Source organism: Octopus bimaculoides, chromosome 18, assembly GCF_046866305.1.
Source record: "Octopus bimaculoides isolate indiv1 chromosome 18, ASM4686630v1, whole genome shotgun sequence".
Lineage (NCBI taxonomy): Eukaryota > Metazoa > Mollusca > Cephalopoda > Octopoda > Octopodidae > Octopus > Octopus bimaculoides.
In genome coordinates this window covers 6,967,634-6,987,633 of record NC_142945.1, presented here as the reverse complement: position 1 = coordinate 6,987,633, position 20,000 = coordinate 6,967,634, and the positions used below count along the sequence as shown (strand labels likewise).

Here is a 20,000-nt window from a genome sequence, read left to right as displayed (position 1 = left end):
CTGCCTGTGGGGCGCTCCTGTATGCTGATGATCAAATTCTCATAGCTAAACCTGAAAGAATTTGAGAAGAAATTTCAAATGTTTAACCCTTTAGTATTCAGATTTCTTTGTCAATGTCAAATGTAAAGCTTATTTATTCACATTGTTTTGAATTACTCGTGCATTATCTTGTAGCTTCCCGATTTCATTGGTGTATTTGTATAGTTTTAGAACAACATGGTAGGGTAGGTGCGAGAGGTTGAATCAAGTCAGTTTAAACATAAAACAGGTAGAATATGGCTGAATTAAATGCCAAAGGGTTAAGCAAAGTATAACATTGAGAAATCTCAAAGTGAACCCAGCAAAGACAAAAGCTCTGGTTAGCAGAAAAGACGACACAACTCTACTATCATCAGAGGTGGTCATGATCAGAACACAGGAAAGGAGTAAATAGTGGGTAGGAACTTTGTATTTTGTACTATATGTAAACTATGGGTGTACCAGAGATTGAGTGAGATCACAGGTAGACTGATAGAGAAGAAAGACTTTGTGTACGGCAGGCACACGGTTAGCAGCCAGTATACTCATGAAATGAATTCTTTCAAACACCTGGAAGGGTCTCAGGTATTAGTTATTAGCTTCTGTTACCTTGATGATTTAATCAGCAGTGGAGGCAAGAAATTTCTAGACGCACTGAAGCTGGAGTATGAAAAACATGGCAAAAGTTCAGGGAGGTTTTTATATCTGCTGGCAATATAGGGATTCTTTCTCTGGATGAAAGGCAGCTTGTATGATGCTTGTGTTATAAAGTGGGATGTGACTATTGGAGCAAAAAGAGGGCTCTGAATGCAGTGGATGTGTAAAGATTGAAAGGAAATGAAGCGAGCATGTTTCATTTGTGAATAAACTGAGAGGAAAAAACTCTGGGTAGAAGGGGAATCAGATGTAGAGTATAAGAGGGGCGACAATGTTGGTGAAGACATGACATTTAAGGAGGTTGACAGCTGAGTCAAGAAGCACCGAGCAATTCAAGTGGAAGGAATCCGTGTTACAGGAAGATAGAAAAGACATAGGAAGATGTAAAAAAGCTCATTTCAAGGGAACTGAGCTTTTTGAAGATGATAAAGGGCAGCAATAAAGGGTGAGATGCTGTGCTTGAGAACACCTGTCCAACCCATGCAAGCAAGGAAGAGTGAATGTAAAAATGACAATGCTTCATGTATCAATGCACACACACACACATCAGTAAATACTCATACAAAAAAAGCATAATATATCATTAGTAAAATTAGAGTTAGAAATTTAGAAAAACAAAACAACTGAAAATATATTGTATCAAAGTCTCGTGTATTAAATAAACAATTTAAAAGAAGAAAAAATTATGGAATTAAAATTAACAAGCAAGTAAACACAGAAACACTCATTAATGGTGTTAATTACAAACATTAAAATCCCCAACCAACAAGATTAGGCATTGATATTATTTGCAGTTATACAAATACCATATATATATATATATATGTATATATATATATATATGTGTGTGTGTGTGTGTATATTCACTCCCATATATACAATATTATATACATATTTATTATATCAAAGTTGTTAGTCTGATAGTCTGCTCTGAGTTTTTATCCTTAGCTGGGTTGTTCAGTCATGTATATAGCCCAGCTAAGAGTAAAACTCAGAGTAGACTATCAACTTTGACAAAATAAGCATGCTGAGTTTCATACCAGATCACGTTAGCGCTATGTAAAATATATAATTCATACTTCATACTACTGTCACATGACCATACACTATACATACTCACATATACACATACACACACGTGTGTGCGTGTGCGTGTTGAACACTAGTTGTGAGTCACCAATAAATCAATTTCTCTGGGTGAGTGTGCATGCATGGCAATGTATCGATGTATTGTTCAGTCCATCATCAATAAGCTCATCATCTCAGCAGTCTGTTCGGTTTGACGACGATGATGATGATGATGGGCTGAGCAAAGTAAACCGATGTTGGTTACTATTGGTTGTAGCGATTATGTATGCCATGAGAAAGAAAGAGAGCAGAAGGGAAGGAAAACAATTTTTTCGTGAATTTGAAGGTGGATGGGTTTTTTTTTTATATATTACATTTTCATGAAAGATATATATATATATATATAGGTGCAGGAGTGGCTGTGTGGTAAGTAGCTTGCTTACCAATCACATGGTCCTGGGTTCAGTCCCACTGCGTGGCACCTTGGGTAAGTGTCTTCTACTATAGCCTCAGGCCAACTAAAGCCTTGTAAGTGGATTTGGTAGACGGAAACTGAAAGAAGCCCGTGGTATATATATATATATATATATGTATATGTGTGTGTGTGTGTATGTAATTTTATGTTTGTATGTCTGTGTTTGTCCCCGCAACATCGCTTGACAACCGATGCTGGTGTGTTTACGTCCCCGTAACTTAGCGGTTCGGCAAAAGCGACCGATAGAATAAGTACTAGGCTTACAAAGAATAAGCTCTGGGGTCGATTTGCTCAACTAAAGGCAGTGCTCCAGCATGGCCATGGTCAAATAACTGAAACAAATAAAAGAATAACAGAATATATATATATATATATATATATATATATATATATATATATATATATATATGAAAGCTAGTAAACAGCTGAACCGGACACTGCTTGTATGCTGGTGAGTCTCATTTACAGCTATCACATCATATCAAGATGAGGAGGCACAATCATATACAATTGCAGACACACACATACAAATGGTGAAATAAACCATTATTATTATATCTTATTTTTGTCAGACCTTGTGGCTTATAAAGAAAGGATCATTATTATTATTATTATTAATAGTAGTAGTAGTAGTATTGTTGTCTGTTATTTAGACATAGTGTTTCTAGAACTACATTATACAAAGCATCATTTCTCTTTCAAGACAGTACGATGGAAATTTGAGGGAGATTTGGCTATTATTTCTAGCAAGTTGAGCAACCTCATTAGCTCATCAATAAACATTAACTATTGTTAGTATAATTATAATAATAATAATTATTATTATGAGTTGTTATTAAAAAAATGTTTTTGCTATTTTTCCTGATATAGGCACAAGGCCTGAAATATGGATGAGGGGAGTTCTCAATCATATTGACCCCAGTACTTGACTGGTACTTAATTTATTGACCCCCGACTGATCACAAAATATCTCAGGACATCCAAAAACACAAAATAAATTCTTATGGCTTAAAAGAATTACATTAAAATTGCTGCTGCAATTATTATTTTAATTATTACTATTATTATTAATATTATTATAATTACTATTATTATTATCATTGATACTATTACTATTATTATTTTATAAGGGCAGTGGAATGATAGAATTATTGTAGGGCTTAATTGAAAAAAGCTAGAATGAGAGAAGACGGCCAGCATGAGATGAACTGGAGTGAAGGCAGAGACTTTACTCAGGAAAAGCTGAAATGAGGGGAAAAAGAGAAAGGAAAGACTGCTTACTTGGGAAGAACTGGAATGAGGGAGGCAGGCTTATTTGAGAATTGGAGGAAGATAAAAAAAAAAAAGAGGCTTGGAGAAAGTAGATAGTCAATGAAATCAGTCCCTAGAATAGAGGTACTTAACTGGTACATTATTTCCTTAACTCCAAAAGCATGTAAGGCAAAGTTGATTTCGGTGGGATTCTGACTCAAAACATATAAAGAGCGATAATAGAATAACACAAGGTATTTTCTCCGATGCTCCAGTGATTCTGCAAGCCCAGTGCCCTTAAACAGTAAAGAGAAGCACAAGACTAGAAATTTGAGGCGGAGGGGAACAGTCAATGACGCTGACCCTTGTGCCCCAGAAAGATGACAGGCAAAATTTAGCTCAGGAGGATCCTGAACCAAGTAATGCTGAAAACAGGAACTAATACTCTAAAGTAATTTTTCTAAGGTTCTAATGACTGCCAAACCCTTAATAATAATAATAATAATAATAATAATAACAATAATAATAACAATAATAATAACACAAAAGATAGTGCTCATGGGAACCGCCCATATCCTACGTAAAATACTGTCTATGTGATCTCAAATTTTAAAGCAAACATAATTTTCTTATGGTTTCTTAAACATTCACTTGAACAAAACTGTACAAATCCAAATATATGGTACCCTAGGCATAACACCTACATGAACTTCTAACTTGTTGTCTCTTGAGGTCTCTGGGTGAGACTTGGATCCAACTTGTACAAATGCAAAACAAAAGTCAAACATAAAACAATAATAATAATAATAATAATAATAATAATAATAATGGTTTCAAATTTTGCCTCAAGGGCAGCAATTTTGGGGGAGGGGTGAGTTGATTGCATCGACCCCCAGTGTTCGACTGGTACTTATTTTGTCGACCCCGGAAGGAGGAAAGGCAAAGTTTGACCTTGGAGGAATTTGAACTCAGAGCATAAAGATGAATGAAATAAAAGACGAACGAAATACCGCTAAGCATTTCGCTCGGCATGCTAACGATTCTGCCAGCTTGCCATCCTAATAATAATAATAATAATAATAATAATAATAATAATAATAATAACAGTAATAATCCCTTTTTGTCTATAGGCACAAGGCCTGAAATCTTAGGGGAAGGTTAAGTCGATTACATGAAACCTGGTGCTGAACTGATACTTATTTAATCAACCCTGAAAGGATGAAAGGCAAAGTCGACTTTGACGGAATTTGAACTCAGAATGTAAAAACAAACGAAATGCCGCTAAGCATTTTACCCGGCATGCTAATGGTTCTGCCAACTCATTACCTTGATGATGATGATGATGATGATAATAAAATTATCATAAAGGAAGCTAAAATGCAGTTGAAAAATTTCCAGTAAGAAGACATAAGTTTTTTTTTATCATTGAATAAATATAGATTTTGGTGGTTGGGGCTGGACAGAAAAACAATGCAAGTTTACATTGGCAGACTATGAAAAACACAAAAGGACTTTCATATTTCATCATTAATAAGAAATATTAATCTTATGATCTCTTTCTTTCTCCGTATTATTATTTCTAATAAATACTTTCCATTTTTACATTATTACGCTCTTTTCATATATATATATATATATATACACATATACATATATATATACATACATATACATATATATACAAACACACATATATGTATATATATATATATATATATATATATATATATATATATATATATACATATATACATGCATATGTACAAATATACAAACTCACATGCACGCACACTCAAGCATATATGTGTATATGTTTCACTTGTTTGTCAATTGACTAGATCTGAGACTATATATTGAAACTGGTCACCGACAGTTGTTCTTCAAATGCAGTAGAACTGTCAGGTGACCTTATTGTATAATTGCAACAAAAACGTTCTGATGTTTCATAACAGATTGCCCAAATTAAGAAATAAACAAAATATACATATATATCAGTCATTTGTGAGTGATATATATCCCCAACAGTCAAAATTATTCTTCAATAACAAGTGTCTCACACACAGACACACACACACAAGTATGCATGCTTCATGTTTCATTAAATGTGCAACTATATTCAATTTAACTTTTGCTTATTTTATAGGTTCCATATTTTCTTATTACTATTTCACAGTTCCTAAATCCATATCCAAATTTTTAAGATCTTCACAGACTCATTACCAAGACCTGAAATGAAAATATCTAGCATCTGTGTTGGTTCCTTATACACTGATTGAAGAAATAACACAAACATTAGATATTTTCATTTCAATTCTTGGTGATGCGACTGAAATTCTAGAAACCTCATAAATGAATTTAGGAAAAACTGTAAATAAAATTAATAAAATATGTAAAGAAAAGAAAATAAAATAAAAATGATAAAATTTGAACATAGTTGTTTATTTAATGAAACATGCATAAAAGAAAATCTATTCCCCATATATACATATATATATATATACACACACACATATATATATATATATATATATATATATATATATATATATATATATATATACTTATACTCTATCAATTGAGTGTTCTTATCTTTATACATGTTACACTCATATTTGTTTTGTATACACACAGACACACACACACACACACACAAATTGAAGTATGAGTATTTTATGAGTTTATGAGTAAGCAGGAGAAGGGAAAGTGTTACTAGGACGAAAACATATTCATGGATAATGAAATTGTTCCACACACACACACACAAACTCACACATACACATGCACGCACATATATACTCCTCCATTTTCATGCGTTTTCTTCATCCATTATAATGGACAAACAAAAATGTAGACAAAACAGACAAAAAAAAATAATAATAAAAATAAAACAAACAAAAACAATTATATAAACAGTTTCTGGCTGTGGGTAAGGAATTGCTGCTGCTACTTCCAAATGTGCCATTATTGCCATGACATGGTAAATAATTAATTAGTAATTGGTGTGATTTTCTTTTGGGGGTTTTCTTATTTTTGTTGTCTTTTTTTTGTTTTTGTTTTTGCAAGTTAAGGAACAATTATATTGAGTGAGAGAAAGAGAGAGGGAGGAATTAGCTGGCAGTTGTAGTTTTTCCTTTTTTTGTTTTTCTTTTGCTTATGTGTTCATGTGTGGGTGTTTGTGTGTGCGTATGTGCGTGTGTGTGTGTGTGTGCATGTGTGTAGAAAGAAAAGGGTTTAAATTAGACTTGGTCACCATGGGAACCGGGCAGATTGATGCGCAGGCTTAACTGGTGGTGGTTACTTTCCCCAAGTCCAAGGTCTCCGCTTGTTGCATCATCTTCCAAGTTAATCTGTCAGAAAGAAAGCATAAAATATTTACAGTTTTATTTAATTATTTATGAAAATTGACGTAATTCTACACAGATAAAATACAAGATTAGAAGAGATATTAAAATATTGTTCAATAAACAAAATCAATTGACATCAAACTCTTCTGATAATATTCTATTAATTACTTATTAATATTAATCAAATTAGAAAGAAAAACACAACACAAAATACAAATTTAATTTCTTTTTCCCCTACGGGAGAAAATTCCATATTAAGACAGTAAACCATAAAAATATTTATCAAGTTATTAATAGACATAGAACCAATATTTAAAATCTCTCTTGTTTTTATATAATGTTATACTTGTACATATTATATAGTATATAATAATAATAATAATAATAATAATAATAATGGCTTTAAATCTTGCCACAAGGGCCGCCATTTTGGGGGAGGGGATGAGTCGATGTAATCGACTCCAGTGTTTAACTGGTACTTAATTTATCAACCCTGAAAGGATGAAAGGCTAAGTCAACCTCGGTGGAATTTGAACTCAGATCAGAGCGACAGGTGAAATACTGCTCCAGCGCACTACCTTTGTGATAATAATAGCAATGGTTTCAAATTTTGCCACAAGCCCAGGAATTCTGGCAATGGATCATATGCAATGTTTCGAGTGGCACATGTGCTTCGAAAGTGCCTCGTATATGTGCCCTTGTTGTGTGCTACCTGGTTACATGAGTATAAGTGATTTCATTCCTTATGAGACTGAGGTGGATTGCCAATAACAACAAATTCTCTAGACTCTGATTATTTTCTTTCTCTTATTTGAATAGGAGATTTGTACCGAAATATTAAGGGGTTATTAAGTAATCTATGTAAGTTAATACAAATATCATTATCTTTGTTTTTGTTCATTGACATCACAAATATTTTTTCCTACTCTAGGCACAAGGCCCGAAATCTTTGGGGAGGGAGCCAGTCGATTAGATCGACCCCAGTATGCAACTGGTACTTAATTTATCGACCCCGAAAGGAAGAAAGGCAATGTCAACCTCAGCAGAATTTGAACTCAGAACATAAAGACAAACAAAATACTGCTAACCATTTCGCCAGGTGTGCTAACATTTTACAAATATTCTTTTTTTTTTCTACTTTAGGCACAAGGCCCGAAATTTTTTTTTGGGGGGAAGGCAGTCGATTAGATCCACCCCAGTAGGTAACTGGTACTTAATTTATCGACTTCCAAGAGGATGAAAGGCAAAGTTGACCTCGGCAGAATTTGAACTCAGAACGTAAAGACAGACGAAATACTGCCAAGCATTTCGCACGTGTGCTAATGTTTCACAAATATTATCTTTGCTTCCACTCATTGACATGCTTTAGATAACTCCTCACCACCATTGTTCAAATGTTTTAGAAGTATTTACATCAGTTTTACATAGTGCAATACCACAAGAAAATTACATTACTCTTTTCATATATATACATACACATGTATGTGTGAGTGCATGTGTGTGTGTGTGCATGTGTGTGTGTGTGTGTGTGCATTGTGTGTGTGTGTGTGCATTGTGTGTGTGTGTGTGTGTGTGTCTGTCTTTGAATCAATTCCATATATCATGTGTCATTTATGACACAAGCTACTTGTCTCAACTGTGAATCAAACAAAACAAAAACCTATAACATTTTAAAACCAGAAGGTTAAAAAGTAAATTTAACATTGAAAAATTTTAAAGATATCCAACAGAAAAGAATAACAAAAGAACATAAAACAATTCAAATCAAATATGTAGAGTAAAGAAAATATCATTTTTTAAAAAAAGTTAAATAACAATGAAATCTTTTCATAGTAAGGATCACATTTAATAATCATTTCTTAAGCCAGCAACATAAAATGACTTCTCAGGTGAGAAGCAAAATTGATTGATTTGATGCTAAGTATATCAATGGTACTTAATTTATTAACCACATGGATATGAAAGAGAAAAACAAGCTCTGGCAGGATTTGAACTCAAAAAATTAATACTCAGTAATTAATAACAGATCAAGGAATTTGTTCAAAATTTCATCAAAATTTTACCAATAATACTGATTTCTAGCATGCACCCCTGCCCCCCCCCCTTTTTTTTTTTTTTGGAAGGGCGACTTTGTAGGGACATTTGATATAATTGACCACAGAAGGATCAAGTTGACCTCAGCAGGTTTTTTTAATCGTAACATAGAGAGATGTAACGAAATATATTTTCAGAGGGCCTAAGGCTTGAACTCTAACTCACAGCACTTCATGTAGTATTCGACACGTTGTCTAAAAATATGGTAGCACAGTCATAGCAGGAACATTCTTGGTCAGACTTGACACGAGACTAAAGAATAATGACAACTGCTGCTTTAGTTGATGGACCCCTGAGTGATGTCATGTAACACTGACTCTGCCGGGATTTGAACTTTGTGTGAATTAAGCTGGGTGAGTCCATTTCAGTGTCCTCTTTGACTAAAAGTGATCTTGGCTGTGTCAGTAAACACTAAAGTCGGCTTGCAAGGATAAATGAAATCATAATGGTAACCTTATCATTTTGATCTTCCATAGAACTTCATATTTTCAACTCCTCAAAAGGACAAAAAATTGCAAAGCTAACTCTGGTGGGATTTGAACTGTAAAAAACTACAACTAAAATACCATATTTTGAGTGAAATCTCTGCCAATCTGCTGCTTCAACGATCTTGTTTCATATTGGTAAAGCAACAGAGAAATTAGAAATGAAAATCTTAATCCAATAAAAATGTAATGAAATAAAAACCTCTCCATTAAACTCACACAAACATGTGTGAAAGTAAAAGTTTAAAAAAATGAAAAGAAAAAAGAAAATGAATAAAAGAAAGAAAAAAAGAAGAAATATGTAATTCAACGACTGCAGAGTGGAATATTCCAGAAACCCAAAGAATGAAAGAAAGAAAGAGTAAATATATAAGTATAAATTAAAAACTGAACCCCAAATAACCAAATATCTTAATTATACCTTTAATCCTCTCATGGCTGAAATGAGAAGTATTAAGTTGGGGCTTTTACATTTTTCAGAATTGAATTGTACAGCAGAGAAAAGGATAAAAAAAAAAATTAAATATGTGCAAATAATAATAATAATAATAATAATGGCTTCAAATTTTGCCACAAGGGCAGCAGTCTTGGGGAAGGGGATGAGTCAATTACACAGATACCAGTGTTCAAGTGGCACTTATTTAACTGACCCCCGAAAGCATGAAAGGAATAATAATAATAATAATAATAATAATAATAATAATAATAATAATAATAATAATAATTTCTTTGAAATTTATTTTTGTTCTTTGAGAAGAAACTTCACATCAAGATCCCTTTTACAGATCACATTTTATGTGCTGTTTTCTAAACCCGAGAAAAGTACTTGAGGGTTCAAATTTAGATTTTGCACCCACAAAATATGTTAGACAGTGTGCTTGCACCCCCTGTTTCAGGGCCCACGCATCTAATGTGTCCTTTCTTCACAGGACATTAAACTGCGTGATTAAAGTTATATTTTGGCTGTTATTTCTAACATGTCAAATGACTGCGTAAAGGCTCTCCTCTACACACGGGTGTTATTGAAGGTGTTACTAGTTAAAACTGATGTTGGTACAAACGGTCTGAGTGTTAACAAGGCCATGCTTAGCAATACTCACATTAGTAATGTTGGTGTTAATGGCACTACGTGGTTACTTGTTTGCTTATAATGCAGTTTCTTATTAGTCAGCAGATTGTTTAGTTGTTAGAATCTGTGACATTTGAATCTATGTCATTTCTAGCAGAAGCAAGCAAATTGAAAACATGCATGTTAACTTAGTATTGAATCTATAATAACTATTAAATCTATAATTCAGTGTTCCTTATAGATCTCTTGTTAAGCTGGATTAGACAGACGTCATTTGTGTGACAGTAACACTTGCTTACAGCTAACACACAATGTCAAGGACAAGGTGACATAAGGAAACACACACATATATACATAATACATACATGCACACAAACATATATGACAGATGGGTTGCTTTTAGTTTGTCTACCAGATGTATACACACGACATTGGTCAAACCAGATCTTTAGAAGACATTTGTCCAAGGTGCCACACTGTGGACAGAACTGAAAGCATGTGATTGCGAAGTCAACTTCACAAGTTTATTATGCCTACACCAATATACATATATATGTATGTATGTATGTATTTATGTGTGTGTGTGTGTGTGTGTGTGTGTGTATATATATATATATATATATATATATATATATGCATATATATATATATATATATATATATGCATATATATATGTGTGTGTATGTGTGTGTGAAGAAAAATGACCTAGTGATTAGGGTGTTGTACTCACAATCGCAAGATTGCGGTTTCAATTCCTAGGCCAGGCGATACATTGTGTTTTTGAGCAAAAACACCTCATCCCATGTTGCTCTGTGATCAGTTTGACACCTGATGCATGGGACACTGTGCACCTGTTCAGGCTCCATCTATTTGATGGAGCGACCGAGCTAATGTGCACCACATACATTTGATCACTATAAACAAATTATTTGTGCCAGTTGTTCGGCAAAAGCTGAATGCTCATTTGTTGTCTTTGATGGGAAAGTGCATCATATATACGTATATAATCTATATGATATATATAAATAACAAATATATAGATATCATATATATATACACACACACACACATATATGTATATTTATATATATGAAATGTTATTGGTAATGATCTGGGAAAGGAGTACTTAATACTGAGAAGCAGAACATTAATAATTATTATGAAAATCAGTCAAGATGCTGATATTTTGAGGTTCTGGTCAGTAGAATTGGTCTTCTTACACCCATACCTCTCACCTGCTGAGAGGATGTCATGTCAGTAGACCAACTCCACTCACAGGAAACACAGATTTCAGGAAGAGGACTTGAAATAATTTACATATACATACATACATGTGAGTCTGTGTGTAAATATGTCTATAAGTGTCTATATGTTTCTATATATATATTTATATACACTAAAACCAAGGCTCTATGTAAAAAGCACCCAGTACACTCTGGAGTGGTTGGCATATTGAAGGGCATCCAGCTGTAGAAACCAAACCAAAACAGACTGTGGAACCCGGTGTTACCCCTGGCCTTGCCAGTTTTGTCAAGCTATCCAACCCATGCCAGCATGGAAAACAGATGTTAAATGTTGATGATTATACATGTGTGTTTGCGTGTGTGTCTCCATATGTATACATATACATGGACACACACTCACACACACACATATATATATATATATATATATATATATAGATGAGTTTGTGCAAATGTACATGTATTTGTTAATTAGAGAATATCAAGTGTTGTGTTATGTATTAACCATCTAGTTTAGAATCTGTCCAAATCTCAAGAATTTAATCTGAACAAGTCATAGAAATTCCATAGAAAGTCAATTAGCTGATGTGTTTTAGTATGTGCATGCATGTGTGCATGTGTGCAAACCGAAAGAATGATCTATAAATACCAATTCATTATAACTAAGTTAGTGAGTTTATACATATAGTGTATTTCTTAATGTTCAGTTATAAATATAGACATTAGACAGATATATATATATATATATATAACAGAAGGAAGAAAGGAGAGAAAGGAAGAAAGGAGAGAAAGGAAGAAATGAGGCCTCAACTATGCCTCCTTTTCTTCCGTCTCTCTTCTCTTTCTTTTTCTCCTCTGATATGCTTTTCAGGAATCAGTTTGTTCAAGTCCTGTTGATTTCTCTCCTCCTTTCTCTCAATTTTTCTTTTGTTTTCTTTCTTTCTTTCATTCATCTGCTCTCTCATCCAATGTCCACATTGAATCAGCTTCCATTATGGCAGATGGAATGGATAATTTAAACAAACAGACAAAAAAACAACCCCAAAATGTCTTATTTATATTTTTGGAATGACCAAATTAATTGACAACTAATTTTTTTTTTTTTTCAAAGAACAAAAAAAAAAGAAAACTAAAATTAAATAAATATATAAACAAACCCTGACAACTGATTTTCCAAAACCAAAAAAAAAAAAAAAAAAAAAAAAAAAGCCCTTATAAAAACAAGATCTTAACTAATTTTAGAATAAAAAAAATAGCCTGGTCTATTAGTTTCAGCAAATTCCAGTTCCGATTCTTCAATTCCATTCCGAGAAGAAATACAGTTGAGCAAGCAGATATAAATAATGACATAACCTATGTAAATGTTTATAAAGCAAGTTATTAAAGCCCCAATTTATGGGATGGAACCTCTAGAAATAAACGCATAGATAAATACTAAGAAACAAACACATAAAAACACTTACTCTGACCAAATTTGTATGCGTATGTGAAAGAGACAAAGAAGAGAGAGAGAAAGAGACACACAGCTCCTTTATGACACACAGGTAGCCTTTTCTTGGATGTGAACTTGGACAGTTATTGGACAGCTGGGCAATCAAAAGTCCCAGGAGGGGTTGGAAAATTGTGTACAGAATAGAAATGGAAATTTTAAGTATCCAAAAGGAGACAAGAAAGGGCTTTTATAGATAAAGAAAGCCAGAGATATTCCAGGTACCAGAAATCAGATCATATTACATGAATTAATTTAGGAAATGAGGTGTCCAGTGTAGAAATAGACTGTAAAACAACACTAATGCAAAACAACACTAGAAGTGAACGTCTGTGCAAGAGAGAATATATGTCTGTGAGTGTTTCTGTGAGTGCATGCTTGGACATGTTTTTCAGTACAGAAAGCTCTTTCCTTTAAACAACAGTGTTATGTTGTTATTTAACCTCAAGTTAGTTAGGAATGAGCAGACCTTTGACCTTTTCTAGCAGTGATAATTCTATCATTTTGAAGATATTCTACATCTAGAATTCATGTGTCCTTCTTCCGTTTTTTTTTTTTTTTAAATATATGATATCGAAATAATTCTTAACCCTTTCGACATCAACTCGGCTGAAAATGCGTCTGGCTCTGTAGTATAAATGTCTTGTTTTCATAAGTTTTGAATTAAAATCTTCCACCAAACCTTAGTCACAATTTATGTTTCTAACACTAGCTGAATGACAACTAAGTTATTTTACTAAATTCTTTGTTATATTTAAAATTAATTGCTATTTCCTTACAGATTAAGAAACCATATAGAGGGTTCTTTGCTTGACTGAACAATTGCAAGTGCGAAAGCATGCACCAGTAATACAGGTAGCAACAGTACATAGTACTACTAAAGTCGGTGCTGTTGCTTCATCCCAAGTTTCTCTGATCAAGCAGAAAATGAACAAAAGCATTCCAGCCATGACCACACCACCTTTTTCCAGGCACTGTTCCTCTAGGACTATAATACACAATGTAGTTCTGAGTTGTCATTTTTAAAACAGTAGGGTGTCATTTGAGAGAAATTTGGCTACTATTTCTAACAGACTAAGTGACTGCTTAGAGGATCCTTCATCATTTCATTTACTGTCATGTATTGTGTTGTAAAAAGGGATAGTGGGGAGGGGGTCAGTCTTTTTTGTTGTTTTTTTTTTAAACTATGACCAAATATTTCCTGGTCCTGGATATCCTATTTTTTTATAGTAAGGATCATCCCTGGCTGCACAAGATGAAGGTCATTTACTTATTCATTTCTTCAGTTTTCTTTTTGTTGTTTATTACCCCACCCCCTGCCACCTCTCAAACAAAAGGGTTTCTCAAAGACTGTCCAATGTTTTGTTATGTAGATGTATATTAAATAGAGTTAGTGATAAGAGAAAGCAGCTTGCACCGTATAAGATACATTTAGCAATCTTACTTGGTCTTGATACGAAACAGTGTATAAATATAAAGTGGTTTTGATAAAGAAGCTAGGACAAAATACTGATGAAGGTCAAAGCAAGGGAGTCGAGGATTCGTCCACGTCATACACAGAGATATCCTCAAAATCTTCCTGTTCCTCGAAAAAATATAAAATAAAATGAAAGAAAAATTCGTTAAAAAAAAAATAAAAAAATAAAAAATGTTTAAGTCGACAAAAAAATTTTTGAAGTAAAATATAGCAAAAACAAACTATAAACATGTATCTATGTGCAAATGTGTGTGTATGTGTGTGTGTGTGTGTATTCAAATGTGTGGGTGTGTATGTGTATTCAAATATATGTGTGTGTGTGTGTGTGTGTGTGTGTGTGTATTCAAATGTGTGGGTGTGTATGTGTATTCAAATGTGTGTGTGTGTGTGTGTGTGTGTGTGTGTATTCAAATGTGTGGGTGTGTATGTGTATTCAAATATATATGTGTGTGTGTGTGTGTGTGTGTGTGTGTGTGCCTGTATGTCTATGTATGTGTGTATGTATGGGCAGAGGCACAGTGAAGTTTATTTCCCATGTTAGTTGTTAGCGCTACATGTCACTTTGGGCGAGTCACTTGTAGCATAGCGTTGGCACAACCTTGAAAACTGGCACTCCGCCAGCTATGACAATAAACATTCCAGTTGATCCAATCAGTGGAACAACCTGCAATATGAAACTAATGTGCAAGTGGCTGAGTACTCCACAGACACATGTACCCATAATGTAGTTCTGAGGAAGATTCAGAGTGACACAGAGTGTGACAAGGCTGGCCCTTTGAATTACTGGTACTACTCAGATTTGCCAGCTGAGTGGACTGGAGCAATGTTAAATAAAGTGTCTTGCTCAAGGACGCTGCCAAGAATCAAACTTGCAACCTTACACTCATGAGCTGACTGCCCTAACCACTAAGCCATGCACCATCACTAGCTCAGCCTAAGTTGTGGAAGGAAAACCGGGTTAACAAGACTACAGTTGGGTAAATTTTTCTCTGGTTGGATGCACTTACTGTTGCCAACCTTCACCTGTTTTCAAGCAAGATAAAATTTCTCCATGCTCAGATATGTTTTTAAAGATGGCTTGCATCTATCTATAACACAAAGACCTTGTCTTGTCATACGATATTGTGCTGATTCTGCTAAAGAATTATGTTGAAGGTTATAATATACCAGATGTGGCAAATACATTTACTTGTTTTACATAATGAGTTGAGAAAAGATTAAGGGCTGTGGTGAAAGCAAAGGGTGGCCATTCTGAATTGTAAATATATGTAGTATATTGTCAATAAATATCACAATCAGCCTGCAAATTTTCATTAACCAAAACCTAAAATTTTTCATTTCATGATAAAATAAATAATTGGTAAAATATATGCTGCATCCGGTATTGTGTAAATCTAACAAAATTAGCTTAACATTTTAATGGTGAGAGAAAGTGTCTCAATATTTCAAGCATAAGGGCTTCATCAAAGGAAAGAGAGGAGCACAGAGAGAGAGTGAGAAAGAAAGATGGTCAGTGAAACAAAAAAAGTATTGTAAACGAGCATCATCACCATATAAGTGGTGGCGTTTGTTTTCAATCTTCCATAAAAACAAGTCTGGACCTGGAGAAATATTACCTAGCTTAGAAACAAATGACGATTGGCAACAGGGAGGGCAACCAGCCATAGAAAATTCTGCCCAGACATAGTCTTCTTGTCTGACCCTTGCAAAGCATGGAAAAGTTGATGCTAAAAACTATGTGTGTGCATGTGTGTTTTGTGTACATGTGTATGCTTGGGTTTGAAATAGATACTATGATCACAGACCATAGTACAGGCTAAAGGAGGACAACTCAGTAATACTGCTCTGGCATGAACAAAACACAGAAGATTTCAGTAGGGGAAACAATTATCACAATAAAGAACTGAGAGGAGGTAAAAGGAGTAATTTTACTAAAATTATTTATAAAATCACAGATAAGACATAGATAATCTGTTCTTGTTAGTAATATTCTTATGAAAAAGAGATTAAGTGATAATATAATGACCTTAAAATGTGTAAGGTCTACCTGTATGAAAAGTATATTTGTAGCATATTTTGTTGATACACTTTGAACAGGTATTGATCAATGTTACACGTTTCAGTTCTTTGACTGTGGCCATGCTGGAGCACCGCCTTGAAGGGTTTTAGCCGGACAAATTGACCTCAGGACTTAGCTTTTAAACCTAGTACTTATTCTATCAGTTTCTTTCACTGAACTGCTAAGTTACGGGTACGTAAACACACCAACATCGGTTGTCCAACAGTGAGGAGTAGGACAACAAACACAGACACAAAGACACACACACATATAGATATATACATATACATATACATACATACATATGTGGTGGGACTGAACCTAAAACTTGGCTATGATGTTCCCCCTTTATTTCTGCTCGTTACTACTACTACTATTATTATTATTATTATTTAAATAAAGGCAGTGAGCTGACAGAATTGTTGGCATGCCAGGTAAAATGGTTGGCGGTATTTCGTCCGTCTTTACATTCTGAGTTCAAATTCTGCCCCAAGGTCGAGTTTGCCTTTCATCCTTTCAGGGCTGATAAATTAAGTACCAGTTGTGTATTGGGGTTGACCTAATCGACTGGGCCCCTTCCCTCCAAATTTCAGGCCTTGTGCCTATAGCAGAAAGAACGACGACGACGACGACGACGACGGCGACGACGACGACGACGACGACGACGACGACGACGACGACGACGACGACGACGACGACGACGACGACGACGACGACGACGACGACGACGACTATTATTATTATTAGTAGTAGTAGTAGTAGTAGTAGTAGTAGTAGTAGTAGTATTAGTAAGGCAGTGAGCTGGCAAAGTTGTTAGCATGCTGGACGAAATGCTTAGTGGTATTTTGCCTGTTGCTACATTCTGAGTTTAAATTCCACCGAGGTCGACATTGCCTTTCATCATTTCAGGGTCAATAAATTAAGTACCAGTGTGCCTTTAGTAAAAAGGATTATTATTATTATTATTATTATTATCATGCGAATTGGTAGAATGTTAGAGTACTGTACAAAATGACTCACAGTATTTAAACTCCAAGTTTGAATCCTGTCAGGGACATCTCTACTTTTCATCTTTTTTTTTTTTTTTGGGTGGGGGTGGGTTGATAAAACAAAGTGTCATTCTAGTAGTGGGGTTGATGGCATCGACTAACCCCCTTATCTCAAAATGGTTTTGTGAGTGAAGGCAATTAATGGAAACCATACAACAGCCCATTGTATGTGCTCATGTGAAGTGTGTGTGTGTAAGTGTTTGAACACATGTGTATATATAACTGTGCGTGCATATACATATGTGTGTGTGTGTGTGTGTGTGTGTGCTTATCTGTAAATGCATGCTTGCATTCATACCACTTGAGCAGTAGTGATGCTTGTTTATGATCTGCATAAATAATGTGTCCAGCATCTCAACGATTCGATGAGCAAAGACCAGCAGAATATATTATCTTCTTGAAAGTAGGTAAGGGCTGGCATTAGAAAGGGTATCCAGTGGTGGAATAGAACATGATGAAAAGGTTTAAACTTAAATCATCATAATCATCTTTTAACATCTGCTCTCCATGCTGGCATGGGTTGGACAGTCTTGACAGGAGTTGGTCGGCTGGAGAGCTGTCCAGGCACCATTTATCTGTTTCAGCATGATTTTCACAGCTGGATGCCCTTCCTATTGCCAACCACTTTACAGAGTGCAATGGGTGCTTTTACATAGCATTGGCATAGGTGCTTTTATGTAAAACTGGCATGGTTGGTTTTACATGGCACCAGCTTAAAAAAAACAAAACAAAACAAATAACTTCCTTTCATAGAATCAGAAGCAGAGATGGTTTGAGTTAAGGTTAAGATTAAAAGCTAAGTGAAAAAAAAGCATTGATACAAGTTTTGCTTGATTCCTATTAAACTTCTAGTTAGTATTTTTTTTTTTTTTTGAAACTTCTTATTTATTTTGAAAGGGGCTTATCTTTTGGTGGGGATAAAGCAGACTTGAAAGACAAAGTGTATACCAAGGGTATATACACAATGATATTTCTCTATCGGAAAATTGCATCTTACGCAGATGCGGATGCTAGAAGTTTTAAAGGATAGAAGCAAATGGAAGCTGTGATGTTCAAGCCTTTCCAAAACATATATATATATATATATCATCAGTATTTGAGCGAAAATAGGTCAGAAGCAGGTCACAAGGCGAAAGAAGATCATCGCATCAGAAGCTTCCTACAAATTTGTGACGCTTACCGAAAAAGTGGTAAAGCAAGAAAAACGTCTATTTTTTAAAAATAAATGTGAAAATAGCAGATGTGAAATTACTTGTAATGTTGGCTTTCTGTCTATCATGTCGGCCGTGTGTCCAGAGGCAACACTGGTGTTTTCTCCGTATGACTCGCTGTGGTCAATAATCATATCCGTATCAGAATCAGACTCCCGTTTATGAAGACCCTGCAAAATAACATCAGATACATTCCATGAGAAAGAAAACTTAGTTTTAGCATTATACATACATACACATACGTACATATACATGAAGAATAAATAAATAACAAAAACATCATCACCATCATTATCATCACCAATCACCATTTAAGGTGCATTTTCCATTCTGTCATGGGTTGGATGGTTCAACAGGAATTAGCAGGTTAGTAGACAGCGCCAAATTCCAATGTCTACTCTGATATAGCACCTATAGGCTGGACACCCTTTCTACTTCGTTTTTTTTTTGATTTTTTAATTTTTTTTGATAATTGGAATTAGTTTAAATAAATGAAGAATAAATAAATAACAAAAACAAGTATGAGAGGAACCTGTAGGAAAAAAAAATAAAAAGAATACTTACTTCAGATAACTGTTCATTTGTGGTTAAAAGTTTTGCTATGGGTAAGCACCAGGTTGGTAGAGTTTCTGTGAGCAGGGGACGACTGTTAGTCAAGAATGGCTTCATGTATCTGGAATGGAAACAAAACAAAATAGTTTCAGAATTCTCTTTAAACACATTTTTTTTTTCCAAAATTTTCTTTTATTTGTTTTCGTCATTGAACTGCGGCCATGCTGGGGCACTTCATTTAAGGGTTCACTGGAGCAAATCGAAACCCAACACTTATCTTTAAGGCTGGTGCTTATTCTAATGGTTTCTTTTGCTGATGTGCTAAGTTAAGGGATGTAACCAAAGCAACACTGGTTGTCAAGTGGTGGTGGTTGAGGTGACAAACACAAACACTAACACACTAATACATTAACACATACACACACACACACTTTTACACAATATATATGACAGACTT

General features: G+C 34.5%; 1 protein-coding gene across 1 annotated transcript in view; it reads right to left on the bottom strand.

Annotated features, from left to right (window-relative positions):
• Nucleotides 1-6,474: 6,474 nt before the first annotated feature.
• Nucleotides 6,475-20,000, bottom strand: part of LOC106870034 (sodium/hydrogen exchanger 9) — a 100,756-nt gene continuing 87,230 nt past the window's right edge. Inside the window, exons 16-18 of the mRNA XM_089365685.1 lie at nt 19,556-19,664; nt 19,033-19,161; nt 6,475-6,816 (exon numbers count right to left, since the gene is read on the bottom strand). Of these exons, the coding sequence (XP_089221811.1) occupies nt 6,706-6,816; nt 19,033-19,161; nt 19,556-19,664 (349 nt within the window). The 3' untranslated portion in view covers nt 6,475-6,705. The remainder of the gene's footprint in view (nt 6,817-19,032; nt 19,162-19,555; nt 19,665-20,000) is intronic.